Raw genomic sequence first — 15,570 nt, 5'->3', positions numbered from 1 at the left:
TTCTTTTTTTTTTTTTTTTTAAGATTTTATTTATTTATTTGACAGACGGAGATCACAAGTAGGCAGAGAGGCAGGCGGAGAGAGAGGAGGAAGCAGGCTGTCCATGGAGCAGAGAGCCCGATGCGGGGCTCGATCCCAGGACCCTGGGATCATGACCTGAGCTGAAGGCAGAGGCTTAACCCACTGAGCCACCCAGGCACCCCCCAAAGGAAATTCTTCAAGGCGATAGGAAATGAGAACAGATTGAAACCTAGATATTTTAGAAATGATGAAGATCACTGGAAATGGTGAACATTTGGGTTATATAAAGGAATCCATTTCCCTCTTCATTTTAAAGAAATAAACAGGGCTGCTTAAGGCAAAAGTTATTAAGCTGTCTTATATGATCGAGGTAGATATTATACTTACAGTAGCTGTAGCATTGGGTCCAACAGGAACGAAAAGGTCCTTAACTATTAACAGGGGTTCAGGGTTTCTACCTTTTATGCGGACTGGGACAGAAGTCATCCCAAGTAAACTAAAAAGGTACGGGTGTATGATAGCCCTGGAACAGCTACCAAAAAATAATACAAAAAGATAACCGCTTCAAAAATAGGTGAGTTCAAGTGAATTCCAAACAGTTTTTAAAAATCCAAAAGAAAGCAAGAAAGGATAAACGTGAGAGCAGAAAGACAATGGACAAACAGCAAAAAAATAATAAACCAGTAAGCCTAAATCCAACTGTGTCAGTAATTATCTTCTAATGGTCGTGCACTGAACTCCACAGTTACGAGGCAGGGCAGGTAGCGTCAGACGGGTGTGAAAGGTAGACATAACCATGTGCAGTTTATTGAGAGGCTGAAGGTGGCCGGAAGCAAAGACATACCACGCGCAGTGATCATCGAAAGCCCGGGGTTTCTCTACTAATAATAGATAAAATAGACTTTACTTTTTAAGGAACTTAGGTTGGTTTACTTTTATTTTTAAGTTTTTATCTTGATTCTGGTACAGTTAACGTACAGTGTTTCAGGTGTATAATACAGCGATTGGGCAATTCTATATGTCCCCCAGCGCCCAAGTGTACGCTTTAATCCCCATCCCCTGTTTCACTCAGCCCCCCACCCACCTAAAACAGACTTTAAGACAGTATTACTAGATCCAGATGGCCTTTTTATAATGACAAAATGGTTAGTTTATTTAGAGGACGTGGCTGTCATAAATGGGAATGCACCTGATAATGGGATTTTAGATACCTGGACGAAGAAATCCCGCAACAGATTTGAGGGATAAGTAGGCATTTCCATAATCATGGCCGGAGATTAGGGCACCCTATCTCAGCAGCCAAAAGACCGGCTCAACAAGAAGTTGGTAAAGTAATAGATAATCTGAACAACATTACCTATCACCTTGACCTCTGTGATGCTTACACAGTACTGCCCCCGACAACGGAAAACACACTCCTCTCCCCTGCACACGATGTGATCACCAATATAGACCAGATTCTGGGGCATAACATAAGTTCCACTAAGTTCAAAAGATTTGAAATCATGTGACTACAACCATGGGATCAAGGTAGTAATAAAAATCCTATCTAGAGAAAACCTAAATATGTGAAAAAAATTTTTAAAGAAAGAAAAAGGAGCCATGCTTCTAAATAATTCATATGTCAAAGAAGAAAATCATAGCGGAAGTGAGAAGATAATTTGAACAAGACTCATGCAAAATATCAACATTTGGGGGGCGCCTGGGTCGTTCAGTGGGTTAAGCCTCTGCCTTCGGCTCGGGTCATGATCTCAGGGTCCTGGGATTGAGCCCCGCATCAGGCTCTCTGCTCGGTGAGGAACTTGCTTTCCTCTCTCTCTGCCTGCCTCCCTGCCTCCTTGTGATCTCTGTCAAGTAAATAAATAAAATCTTTAAAAATATATATATCAACATTTGGTAAACAATTAAAAATAGTACTTGGAGGAAAATCTAAATGCTAATATAAAAAATAAATAAAAATAAAAAGTCTAAAATCAACAACTAATGTTCTAACTTAAGCTATATATTTGTATATACACGTGTATATATGTGTACACACATGTACACACACATATGTGTATGTGTATATTTGTGTGTATATGTATACTTGACCCCAACCCTGGTCACAGCTGATTGACTGGGAGGTGCTTCTCACCCTAATGAGCCAATCTGATACACATGTGTATCAAAGTAACACATTCAGTAAAGAGAAGAAAATAATAACAGAAATAAACAGAAAATTAAAAACTAGAGAAAATTAACAAAGCCAAAAAAGTTAGCTTTTTAAAAAGATAAATTCAGGAACCCCTTTCTAGGCATATTAAAATAAACCCCAAATTAAGAATGAAAAGGCAATTATCACTTTGGAGTCTGCAAATAGTAAAATAAGTAAAAATATTATGAACGGTTTCATGCCAAAAATTCAAGGTAGATGAGATGACACATTCTTTGAATAATTCAGCTGAACTGAACTTGACCCAAAAAATGGAATGTAGCATTCTAGTGGCCTTGTATATTAAATACATGAAAAATTTTTAATTACAAAATATATCTCCCCACAAATAAAACTCCTGGCCCAGATGTCTTAACTGGTGAATTCTAACAAACATAAAGATGTTCTATCAAAAAGTAGAGAATACTTTCCAACTTGTTTAATACCATAATCTAACAAAGACTTTGCAAAGACAAAGATCCATAGATCTATGGATCTATATCCCTCATAAACAAATACAAAAATACTTCATGAATGTTAGCAAATCCAGTAAATCAATATGAAAGGTAGTACACAATGACCAAGTAGAGATTACTTAAGGAATTCAAGGTTGGCTTAACATTTAAAGATTACCATAACTCACTGTATTTACAGAATAAAGGAGAAAACTCACGTGGTTTTAAAGAAATGTAGTTATAAGCATTTGGCAGAATTTAATGATCAGGATTTTTAAAAAATTTATATATTTATTTTAGCAGGGGGCAGAGGGAGAGTGAAACTACAGACTCCACACTGAGGGTAGAGCCCTACAAAGGGCTTGAACCTACGACTTCAAGATCATGACCTGAGCTGAAACCAAGAGTTGGACGCTTAACCGACGGAGTCACCCAGGTGCCCCTATCATTCAGGATTTTTTTCAAATGTAAGCAAACTAAGAACTACTCTTATCTGCTGAACAATATACTTAATGGTCAAACTATTGACACTTTCTCTCTGAACTCAGAAACACCCAGATCCTTAGTCTCACTACTTTCATTCAAATCCTATTGGAGGTCCTGGCTATAGAAATAAGGCAAGAAAAAATAATAGGCACAAAGATTGGAAGTCAGAGTAAAACATTCTCTGCAGATGACATTGTTGTTTATGTAGAAAGCCAGCTAGGATCTACAAAACAGCTGCTGTAACTAATGGGTATAGCAAGGTTTCAGAACATAAGGCATGTCAGGGTTCGATCAGGGAAAGAAACCACACAATAATTTGAGACGTTAGTATGAACAACCACGAAGTGTAAGAGGGCAGGGCTGCATGAGAGTAACCGAGGACTATCCAGTTTGGGAGGACTCCCCATCCCCGTGGCTGGCATGCAAACTCCTTTGGAGAAGATGGGGTCATGGCCCTGTGGTTGGTGACGTGTGCTGGCTTGCCTGGACAGAGCTGGTCCACAGGCACTGGGCATGCAGGACACACCCGTGTGGGTTGCTGGTAAGTGGAGGCTGGTGGAGAGACATACAGAGGGAAGTGGAGCTTCAGTTGAAAGTTTAGAAGAAAAAAGAGCGAGAGAGAAGGGCCCTCGGTGTTCTAGGCTCACATGGGCTCTGAGGGCTGGCAGCTTCTTTCCTGATGTGCCAGTGAGGGTCCCGGGGAGCTCTCTGACTGCACGGTCTGCCTTGTACGGCCCCTCCTCTCATGAGCCCATGGAGCCGAGCTGGGCCCTGCAATCTCGAGTTTCAGCCAGTTCCGCAGGTGATTCCAATGCTCACTCAAGTTGGAGAACTGCTCCTCTAGAATGACCTTAAAGGCATGCCTTTTGTCCAAATTTTGGGTAATTTTTTTTATCCCCCAGAAAGGCTGGTCTAATCATGTTTTTGTGTTATTTGCCCAGATCCTATTCTATCCGTGCAGGAAGATGTGTTCATTACCCCATGGGAGACTCCTTGGGAAATCCGTGCAGTTTAGGGCCATGCCCTCTGGTCAGCGGCTAAAACCAGACGGTTCGCTTGTGTCTGGAAATCATGTAGGGAATCTAGCATTGCATTTGCAAATCCCGCACCTTTGGCCCATCCTGGACCTAAACGTCCTTTGGCATCACACCCCCGTCTCTCTGTCGTAGGCACCCGTGTACACACACGCATTTGCACACAGACGCACATGTGCATACACAGCAGCGTGCTGGTGAGTCTTTCACTACCGGCTCTCTAGGAATATCAGGCCCCGATCTGTGGCGTGTGCCCGTTCCTGCAGCATCAGGGTGCTCACCATGGACCGTTTCAAGCTACTGACACCAGGTCACCGGACATGGATTTGGGGGGAGACGCATACGAGTGGTGGCCCTTCCTGACCAGGCTTCCTCCCTTCCAGCTCCGGGGCCCCGGCCAGGTCCCCACCCGTGGAGGCAGTGAGGACCACTCTTGCTGACTTAACCCGGGGGAGGGAGGAAGCTGGGAGTAGAGGCTTAGCCACCCACGCCGGCCGCCAGCCCGCCCTTCCACAGTCCCATTTCCTACACTGCAGACAACCGTCTGCTGCCCCTGGAACAAGTCGATCTCTGTCACTTGACCTCAAAATGGACAGTTTGGAGCCACACTGTCCCGTAAGTGGGAGGGAGTCCCTGTGTTCTGTGTGAGACTGGGGACTCTTAGGGGTGGGTGCTGGGGCTTCATCCTAAGGAAGGGGGCGAGTGCAAGCCCCGGCCAGCACCCTCCGTGGCCTGGTGTGGGATCCTCCCAGGGGTCCTGGATTGGGCGAGGGACCCGTTGCACCCAGCTGCCTGAGGTCTGGCTCTGTGGGTGGTCTCACACTCTGGTCTCAGACTTCTCCGTGGTATGCGCCTGGGAACCCCCGGGGGCACCCCATCCCCATGCAGAGTGCCGTCACCAGACCCAGCAACACCACCCAGACACTGTCGGTTGTTTGGGGAGCCTTGGGGGACTCTGAGAACTGCGGCTGGGGCCAAGGCTGAGCTCAGTTTAAAAAGTGCTCTCCCACCACTGGGGACACACATGGGCAGGAGCTGGGTGCTGTGCTGGCCTGTGTGGTCAGTAGTGCTTAGTGGGCTTGTGCTCCTCAATCTGTCCCCTTGCTCCTGTGCACGGCATCACCCTGGGCCTGGGTCGCCATCCACAACCCCAGACTGGTGAGCGGCTGGGTCAGGAGTGTGCCTGCTCGTGGCTTGGCAGGGTGGCCTCCAGCTGTCCACCTGTGCCCTGAGAGGTGACCAGGGTCCAGTGGGCAGAGAAGCAGAGGTGCTGGGAGCGCGGGCACAGAGCCACAGACCATGCTGAAGCCACCTGCTAGCTGTGTCACCTTAAGCGCCACTCCAGGTCCCCGTGCCTCAGTGCCCGATGAGGGGCTGTGACATGTACCAGAGGGTCCAAGGAGAAAGCCAGGCAGGGCGGGGCGGGCCCAGAGCAGGCGGGCCAGGGAGTGGGCTATGCGGTGGGCCAGCTCCATGGTGTTCCCAGCCCATGGACTGTGTGGGGGCCGAGGAGGCAAAGGGGGTGGCACTGAGCGTCCCGAGGGCAGGGCAGATGCCGGAAGGACGCAGATTTCAGACACAACCCGCAGAAATACGTCCCTTATGGGCTGAATCGCGTTCTGCAAAAAGAGGTTGGAGTCCTAACCCCCAGGACCTGTGAACGGGACCTTATTTGAAAGCAGGATGACTCAGTTTACGTGAAATCATGAGGGTGGGCCTAGTGTGTGTCCTTGCCCTTGTGAAGGAAGGAATTCTGCCTGAGACATGCCCACGGGGGGTGGGGTGGGGGTGGGCACAGGAAGAGGAGGCAGAGATGGGGCGATGGGTCTGCAGGCTGGAGAGCGCCACAGGTCGCCAGCAAGCTGCAGGGACAGAAAACAAGAGGACACAGGGAGAGTGGGCCACCCCCACGCCAAGGCGCGCCTGAGTGCCCCGGGCGGGGGGACCGGCCCAGCTCATGCCTTGAACTGGCAGAAAATTCCTTTCTGTGGTTTAAACCCGTGGTCTGTGGTGCTTTGTTACGGCAGTGTCTGGAAGCTAAGTGCCCCTGGGGGAGCGCTCTGCGAAGTGGCGACTCCCCATCACCATAACCTTGGGGAGCAGAGGCCACCCGGGGGATGGCCATCCCGAAGGCTGGCATCGGGGAGTCGCCCACCCCGAGTTTGCTTGGTGTGCACTGCCGAGCTCTGATGGGCCCTGCTCCCCAGGGCCGGGTCAGATGGAGCCGGGGAATCGGAAGGTGCTGGAGACCCCATGGAACCCTGGGATTCCTGGCATATGGGCAAGGGGCCCCGGGGTGCTGGTCGTGGCAGTGGAGGGACAGGAGGGGCCGCAGCTGTGCACACACTCTGGGGCCCCTTCCTAATGGCGAAGCTAACCCTGGAGGGGCTTCCCCAGGAGGCAGGGAGCTCTCATCACGGAGCAGGGGTGATGGGGGCCCATCCAGACTTGCAGGGAACTCCTGCCCTGTGTTGGGGCGCTGGAGCCCCCCAGGCCCCCACCTCACTTGTCCGGAGCCAGGTGGGCTGTCCTGGAACCTCCGTGGGATTAGAGGACAAGGACCTCACGGAGTCTGGGTTCACCTCTGCAACTGCAGGTCCCAGGCGATCCCGCCCCTCCCCCAGCCTCAGCTTCCTCCTCCCCTGCCCCCACCCTCACTGGACAAGTGGACCAGCAGCTGGACTGGGAGTGGGGCCCATGGGGGCAGGGCCCTGAGCCGGGACGGAGGCAGCCCAGAGGCCAGCAGCTCTGTCTCTCAATAGCCTCCCTCATTTATTCCATGACTCCTCACTGAGCACCTGTTTCCTGGGTGCCAGGCCCTCTGCTGGATGCTGGGAACTGGTGAGCAAAACCGACCAGCTTCCCCGCCTTCGTGAAGCAGGCAGAAGCAAAAAGGTGAGTCACAGAAAGTTGTCGGTCTGAAGAATCAAACAAGAGGGGAGGAGAGGAAATGCTGTCCTCATGAGGGGGGCTGGGGACAGCTGCACCTCAAGGGGACTATGGTCCAGTTCCCAAGCAAGTGGAGAAGCCAGTCCAAGAGACGGTGGGGCACGCCTGGTGCAGACATGGCACATGCAAAGGACCTGTGGCAGGAGCATGCCCAAGTGGGCTCCAGCTAGAGCAGGGAGGCTGTGTGGCTGGAACAGAGCGAGGAGAATGGAGAGAGGCAGGAAAGGAAGCCAAAGGGCCAGAGAATGTGGTGACCGCGGCCTTGGAGGACTTGCTGCTGAGCAAGATGGGCAGGACAGCAGGGTTTGGCAGAGGCATTATCATGCTGGTGCTGCTAGGCTGAGAACTGAGATGGAGCGCATGTTGCGCCCACAGATGCGCTGGCGGGCTGAGACCATGGTGATGCTGGTGTGGGCGGTGACACATGGCCACCCCCCGCTTATATTCCAAGCACAGTGCTAACGGCCAGGTGTGGGGGGTGAAACCACTGGGCTGCTGGCTCGTGTATTAGGAAGATGGGACAGGGGCAGGAGGGTGGGCCTGGCAGAGTCAGATGCTTCCTGATGCCCAACGGGCAGGGGTGTGAGGCAGAGGCCCCGCCTGGAGATAACCACCGGGAGCAGTCAGCCCAGAGACCGAGAACCAGGAGGCTGGACGATGTCAGCCTAGGAATTCAGGACAGAAGTCGGAGCATAGACCTAGGAGAAGAGACCAACTGGAAAAACCAGGTGTGGGTCCTGAAAGTCTCCTTCAGCGGGAGGCCATGGTCAGCACGTCCCCCACTAGATCTGGCCACAGGGAGGTCACGACTGACCTAGAATTGGGCAGCGCCAGGGGAATCATGGGGCGAGGGGCAGCCTGTTGGAAAGGACACGAAAGGGTGGGAAGAAAACAGGAGACTGAGAACAATGGGAACCGTGAGTCCCCAGGATTGGCGGAGGGGCTCCTCATGGGCCCCAGGGGCTGAGACTGGGCCGGCTCTCAGGGAGGCAGTGGGGCGCTGGCGGAGGGTGCAGCCAGGGTCAGGCAGAGGCGCCTTGAACTCTAGGCCCCACCCAAACTACGGGATTCTGGACCAGCTTGGAAACAGGACAGGACTGTCAGAGACCACCGCTGGCTGGGCCGTGTGCAGCCCCGCCCACCCCTGCAGCCCCGCCCACCCCTGCAGCCCCGCCCACCCCTGCAGCCCCGCCCGTCCCTTCCTCTTTGATTCCACCCTTGGCCACATCTGGTTGTCCAGAGGCGGGCTCCTCACCTGACTGGGCCAACTGGAGGCCTTTGAAGGGCCTGGGGTCAGGATGCAGGGGTCTGGCCCCCCAGTTGGGCTGGTCTCTTGGAAGGCCAAGGACAAAGCCCTGCAGTGATTGTAGGGGCTCATGTGCCACAGAAAAGAGCGGGTGCTGTCGAGGGGCTGAGGCGCGGGAGAGGGAGGGAGCAGCGTCCACACCGCATAGCGCTCCGCGGGGTGGTTTCCTGTTGCTTGTGACCACCACCCGGTCCCAACAGGTGCACCTGCCACCGGGAGGGGGAGGGGGGCGTGGCATCGGCACGTAGAAGGTGCCCACGAGCTCTCTCGTCCCTCCCTGCCTCCTGTCGGGGCAGGACCCTGACTTTCCACCTCCCCAACGTGTCCCACCTCCGCCCCTCGCGCTCCTGGAGGTCTCTCTGCTGAAGACAAAGCAAACCACGCAGCTTTGAAATCCTCAGTCGAGTTTAATACGTCGTACAGAAGGAAAACTACATCGGCATATTTAAGACAAACACTTTTTCTCTACCCTCACTATCCACTGGACGGTCCTCCTTGGTCCAAAAACACTAAGTCTCAAGACACCTCGGCAGCTACCCCTCCCGGGTCCAACCTTCCACATTCTCCCATTACATTTTTTTTTTTAATTTAATTCAATTCAATCCATCCAAGAAGAAAAACAAACCAACAAAAAGGATTCTGAAGACATTTACATCGCAAGCCACATGGGAATGCGTAATTGGCATCTAGAGTAACCAATATAGAAGACGTGTGTCTCACAGTTCACTTTGTTCATCAATAAAAGAATATAAAAATCTTGTTCAACCCAGTGTTAAGTGTATTAAAATAGATCTGTATCGTACAGCACAGTTTCTCCCGGAGTCGAGAAAATGACGGGAGGGACCATGGCAGTCTGTGGGATCCCGGCCAGCCTCCCCGCTCTGCACCTGTCGGCGTGCACGTGTGAGTGTGTGTCTGGGGCTGTGTGTGCACACACACACGTGTGTTCAATGCAATTGGGCACCGTGTGATATGCTGGGGTGGGAGCCCGGTGGCTTCCGGATGCTTATCCTGTTGTGCTATGTCCCTCAGGACTGGAGAGGCTGGGGGGTGAGCCTCCACCTCGGGAGGTGGGAGCCCTTCTATGACACGCGTGCCCCCAGCTCTCAGGATCACGAGGAGACAGCAAGAAGAGGGACTCTTGCGTCTCCGAAGGCCAAACCCTCCCGAGGCCACTGCCCCCCTCCCTCCCCACGCTGACCCCTCCCCTCCCCCCCCGTCTGAGGGGACCCTCCGGATCTCTCCGGTTGGGCGGTCCCCCAGGAGGGGTTTCCGCATTCGTACCTTGCAGCAGAGACCACCGGAAGCAGGAAAAGAAGTCAGCAAGTGTCCCCCCTTCACATTAAATATCTTACAATAAAAACGCCATACAAAAATGTAAAGTTATTTTTTGGCATAAATGTCTGTACTGGCAAGAAAAGAGGAATGGAACACTTTATCGGCTCTTCGAAAGGAGAAAAGAAAAGGCTTCAGTCGTAAGTGGAGGGATTCAACCCCAGAAAGAAAACCCGCCACAGGCCTCCCCTGCAGCCTGCAGCTCCGTCTTGCCCAGAAACTCCGAGAAAACCACATCGATGGCACAAGGAGCCCAGAAGCTCAGCAGAGGGCAGGAGGCATGCAGCGCGGGCGCTCCGGAGACCCGGGGTGCGGAGGCCCTGGCAGGTGGAGACTGCAGAGTCCCTCCCCGGAGGGACCCACCTCGTAGTCTCTTTCAAGTTGGACAGCCGTGACTCGGAACGCTAATAATACTGACAGAGCGGGGCCCGCGTTCCAGGAAGGCGCTGGGGCGCCCCGGCCTCGAGCCCCGGGCCCCTGAGTGGGAGGGGCGCGGAGTCCTACCTAGATTCGCTACCCACGGCTCGTCCCAACTACTGCTACTACTTAGCTAGGTCTTCGGGTTCCTGGCTCCCCTCCCCACCTCTGCCCTTCTCTCTCCCGGGGGGCAGCCCGAAGCCGAGGAGACAGCGGTGCCTGGAAACCGGAGGCCTGGGCAGCCCCCAAAGAGCCGGGCGCTGACTGCGTCCCCGGCCGTCCCGTGCCCACCTGGCTTCCTTGGCGTCCCGTCGGAACGCGGACAGGACGACTCCATCCCCACCGGTCCCGGCTCTAGGACTTCCACCCGGTTCCTTCTCCCTCCTTTTCTCTCTCTCTCTCGGTTGGGTTTTATTTTCATCTGAAATTCATAGTGCTTATGAATTAAGGCGGACAGAAACCTCAGGTCTGCTGAGCGGGGTCCCAGGAACCTTCCGTGGGTGTGAAGCCGGTCCCGCGGGGTCAGTTGTGCCCCTGGGGGTGCTGGAGGGCAGAGTGCATGGCTGCGGCTGGGGGCTTGGTCCAGGCCCCGGTCAGCAGCGGGGCGGGGCTGGTGGTTGCCATGGTGACCTGCAGCCTCTGCCCGCCCTGTATCCGTCTCAGGAGGGCCCGCAGGCGGTCCAAGGACAACTGGGTGCCCCTCTGCTGGGCCAGCAGGCTCGTCTTAAGCTCTAGGCATTTCTGTCAGGGAGAGAGAAGGATTGGGGGCGGCGTCTCAGAATCCCACTGTGCAGGCCGCCTGGGGCTGCCCCGCTCGCAGCCCCTCTCCCACCGCTCCTCCCCTCTTGCGGCCAGAGCCTGAAAGAAACCAGCCTGAGGGCCTTCCACAAACCAGGCAGCCATGAGGCCTGGAATTGCAGCCAGACACCCAGGAGAAGTTTGTTTCAGAGTTCAGGGCTAGAAATGGTGCGCCTGTGTGGGAGCGTGGGATGTTCTTCCTCCTGTGATGCTACCTCGCTGACCAGGTCATTTCTCCTCCTGCTGAGGAAGCTGGGAGCCACTTCTGGCTCAACCACAGCAGTGGCAGGAGATCTGCAGATGGCCAGCGGGCTCTCTGCTCTGCCTGCTGCCTGCCGGGCTCTCGTGTTTCAGTTGGCTTTATACTTATCACGGCAGCGCAGGGAGCAGCCGGGACGGGGCCCAAGCTGGAGTGTAAGCTACTTGCTCCTCAGGGAAATCACTTCTACTCCCTGAGACTGCACCCAAACTCTGAGACAGGAATAATCACAGAGCCTCCCCTTGGGTTATTCAGATTAAGTGAGACTAGGAGTTGGCATTGCCCTTGGCATCATCATTACAACCACCATCACTACCATCATCACCATCACCACCATCACTATCATCATCACCACCACCATCATCACCACCATCACCACTATCACCACAACCTCATAACCATTACCACCACCATCATCATCATCAACCATTATCACCATCACCATCGTCACTACTACCAGCACCCCTCAACACTATCATCATGACCATCACCATCACTACCATCACCACTGCCATCATCACTATCACTATCATCACCACCACCATTTTAATCAATACAATCATGACCATCACAACAATCATCACCATCATCACCACCATTATCCCCATCATCAACCATTATTATCATCACCATCATCACCACCCCATCATCACTATCACCACCTCAACACTATCATGACCATCACCATCACTACTGTCACTACTGCCATCATCACCATCACTATCGTTACCACCACCACCAACCACCACCCTATTATCACAACCATCATGACCATCACCACCATCATCCCTGACATCACTATTACCACCACCGTCACCATCATTACCATCACCACCATCACCACTATCATCACAACCATCATAACCATCACCACCATCATCATCAACCGTTATCACCATCACGACCTCAACACTGTCATCATGACCATCACCACTACCATCATCACTGTCACTATCATCACCATCATCAGCACCATCACCAACATCACCACCATTATAATCACTACAATCATGACCATCACAGCCACCATCATCACCATCACACCATTATCACAACCATCACTACCATCATCACCAACACCACCATCACCACCATCATCATCATCACTATCATCACATCACCACCACTACCACTATCATCACAACCATAACCATCACCGCCATCATCACCAACCATTATTACCATCACCATCACCACCACCATCATCCCCATCACTACCTCAACACTATCATCATGACCACTACCATCACGACTGCATCATAACTATCACCATCACGACATCACCACCATTATCACAACTATCACGACCATCACAACCATCATCACCATTGTCACCGCCATTATCACCATCATCAACCATTATTATCATCACCATCACCACCATCATCACTATCACCACCTCGACATAACATCATGACCATCACCGTCACTATCATCATCACCATCACTGGCATTACCATCACCACCAACCACCACCACTACTATCACGACCATCACCACTATCACCACTGACATCACTATTACCACCACCGTCACCATCATCGCCATGACGACTACCATCACTATCATAGTGACCATCATGACCATCACCATCATCACCGCCCGCACCACCGTCTTGCTGACCGCCACACTACAGAAAGGAAGTCATTATGTTCACTTTACGCAAGAAGAAACTGAGGTTCAGAGACAGGGCTTTGCCACCGATGAAGAGCTAGGTGGGAGCAGAGCTGGAGGGCCTCAGCTCTTTGACAGCGCTCTGCTGAGCAGGTCACAGAGCCACACTGTCTACCTCCTGGCTTGCTGAGTGATGCTGCGGAGGTTGTATTCTGGGGCCTCAAGAACAGTACAGCGAAGCTCTGGACTTAAATCTTGGGGCTCTAAGGTCCCCCGGCCTCCTGCCCCCACGCCCAGCGAACCTTCACGGCCGAGGCCAGGCGCCGGTCCCGCTCCTCCAGCTGCTGGTGCTCGCTCTGTAGCTCGCTGCCTCTCTGCAGCAGCTTCTGCTTCTCTTCTTCCTTGACTGGCGAAGAGAAGGCCAGGTGAGGACACAAGCCAGGTGAGCCAGAAGGCTGGGCCGCGGGTGAGCCAGAAAAGCAGTAAGAACCCAAGGTCTACACCTCCAGGCCGTTCTGCCATATCCTCCTGCAGAAGCCAGGGGCCCCGGCTGCATGCCCAGGGGCTGGGAGCGCCATTCCCCCCACGGGAACTACCTGGCACCCAGGACCAGGTAGTCGTGGTCCTGGCTACGGGACCCCTGGACCCCTGGCTGACAGGGTCCGGCTCGGGACAGCTTCGGATGGGCCCAGAGTGAGTCCAGAGGATGGGGCTGGGGTTGGAGAGAAGGGAGGCGGTGCCCTTCTCCACTGCCCGAGGCCGTCTTACCCGTCTTGTGGGTGACGTAGGAGTGCACAATGGCCAGCATCCCGGTCCAGGGCACACTGTCGTCTTTCTTTAAGGCCTAGAGAGTAGACAGGGAGATGAGCAAGTGGACGGGCCAGAACCTGCCACGGCCTGGCTGTGCCCCCCTAGGGGAGCAGGGGTGAGGAGCAAGCTCTCTGAGCAGCAGGTTCCTCAACCATGATGGGATGGGGCCGCCCCCGCCTCATGGTCGGCTCACAGGGCTCCTCAAGGGCAGGAACCTGTTTCTTGCCAGGGCCCCCCACGGTGCTGGCATGGAGGCCCCAATTCTTCCTGACCGAATGCATCCACGAATGGTCACCTGCCTTCCTCCCATGTCCTGGGGACCCGAGAGCAGCCCCAGGCAAATGGGGACACCTCGAGGGCCCAGTGAGGCCCCACCACCATGCCCAGGTGGGGAAGATAATCTTGTGTCCCTCGAAGAGCTGTGAGCCCCCAGGCAGCCACGACGCAGGGGCTGGTGGTCCCCACAGGTGACAGTGACAGAGGTCCCACTGTACCCACCCAAGTCCCCGGGGATGATGGGAACCCACAAGAATCAGTGTTTTCAGAAATAAAGGTGATTCCCCTATGATTATACAAGTAACACATACACATTATGTAGAAAAACATCCTTCACACAAAAGCATAGGAAAGTTCCCACGTGCCTGTAACACTTGGAAGGCTGCCCTCCCCCGTGTCTCATTCTACCTGCAGCTTTCTCGGGGAGCTGATGGAGCTAAGGAACCACTATAAAGCCTGGCACCTTCTTTCTTTAAAACTTAGGTGCAGGGCGCCTGGGTGGCTCAGTGGGTTAAAGCCTCTGCCTTCGGCTCAGGTCATGATTCCAGGGTCCTGGGATCGAGCCCCACATTGGGCTCTCTGCTCAGCAGGGAGCCTGCTTCCTTCTCCCTCTGCCTGCTTCTCTGCCTACTTGTGATCTCTGTCTGTCAAATAAATAAGTAAAATCTTTAAAAAAATAAATAAATAAAAATAAAACTTAGGTCCACATAGAGAACACGCCCTCAAAGGGTCACAAACTCTTTGTAACGACCATCTCCAGTAACCGTGTAACACAGTCCTGAGTGCACCTGCTGGGATGAAGTTCACTGTCTCCTACTGCCGCGAGGCAGCTGTATCTCTTCCTTTATAGACAAGGGGCGAGGGGTTTCTTCGTGCACAGAATTTTATCTGTATTTGGATTCCTTCCTGGGACTACGTTCCCCAAAGCTAGATTCTGCGTTTAAAAGATATATATATATATACATTTTTAAGGTTCTTGATAAAAGAGTATCTACTACTCCCCGCATCAGCACCAGAAGGGAGTGTTTCTGTTTTTTCAAACCTGCTAGGTTTTCCTATGTATGGTGGCAGGGACATGGAACGCGTTGCTTAGCTAGCTTTGTTTTGCAGTTTGCGATGCTAGTTCAGGTTCTCTCCAGGGGGAATCTGGAGCTCAGAGCTGGAGTCATTGGGTCAGATCGCTGCAGAGGGGACACCTCTGCTCAGTCATCCCCAGTGGACCTCTGCCGGCAGTGTCTGAGATGGTCACTATGGGGGGTGTCCTGGCATCTAGCAGGCAGAGCCTGGGGGCACTGAGACCCTACAGTGAGCATGGGGCAACCCCACAGATTCCCCAGCCTCAGATGCTGTGCTGGGGAGGGTCCTTTTGTGCAGGGAGAGTCGGTGGGGTGCAGGAGGGCCTGCTGCCCAGCAGCACAGTCTCCCGTACCTTCTGCTGGCACTTGGGGCACCGCCACACGCCCTTGGGCGCGGTCTTGAGGGGCGGGTCCAGGCAGCTGAGGTGGTAGGCCCCCGGGCAGGTGCCACAAGGCTGCAGGTCGGCCCCTCGCTTGCAGGCAGCACAGAGCTCGTCATGAGCAATCTCGCTCTGGAAGAGAAGGGAGGCAGGAGGCGGGTCG

General features: G+C 53.3%; 2 protein-coding genes across 8 annotated transcripts in view; one reads left to right on the top strand and one right to left on the bottom strand.

Moving 5' to 3' along the window:
* ARHGAP8 (Rho GTPase activating protein 8) overlaps positions 1-3,172 on the top strand; it is a 65,721-nt gene extending 62,549 nt beyond the window's left edge. The window contains exon 14 of one of the 3 annotated variants that reach the window (XR_009404709.1): positions 2,971-3,061. Coding sequence is in view for 1 of the 3 variants with exons in the window: in XM_059401809.1 (XP_059257792.1) it covers positions 2,968-3,055 (88 nt within the window). In the remaining 2 variants the exon portion in view is untranslated. Of the gene's footprint in view, positions 1-2,967 lie in introns of all 3 variants that reach the window. The other 2 variants (XR_009404708.1, XM_059401809.1) reach the window with 2 other exon arrangements.
* A 6,484-nt stretch (positions 3,173-9,656) lies between these two features.
* PHF21B (PHD finger protein 21B) overlaps positions 9,657-15,570 on the bottom strand; it is an 81,240-nt gene continuing 75,326 nt past the window's right edge. For all 5 annotated transcript variants that reach the window (XM_059401813.1, XM_059401816.1, XM_059401815.1 and 2 more), the window contains 4 exons: positions 15,381-15,539; positions 13,634-13,709; positions 13,168-13,271; positions 9,657-10,935 (listed from right to left, as the gene is read on the bottom strand). In XM_059401813.1, coding sequence (XP_059257796.1) covers positions 10,717-10,935; positions 13,168-13,271; positions 13,634-13,709; positions 15,381-15,539 — 558 coding nt within the window. In that variant the 3' untranslated portion in view covers positions 9,657-10,716. The remainder of the gene's footprint in view (positions 10,936-13,167; positions 13,272-13,633; positions 13,710-15,380; positions 15,540-15,570) is intronic.

This window comes from Mustela nigripes, chromosome 6, assembly GCF_022355385.1.
Source record: "Mustela nigripes isolate SB6536 chromosome 6, MUSNIG.SB6536, whole genome shotgun sequence".
NCBI classification, from domain to species: domain Eukaryota; kingdom Metazoa; phylum Chordata; class Mammalia; order Carnivora; family Mustelidae; genus Mustela; species Mustela nigripes.
Note: the sequence above shows the minus strand (reverse complement) of the source record. Positions and strands in the feature narration are given on the sequence as shown.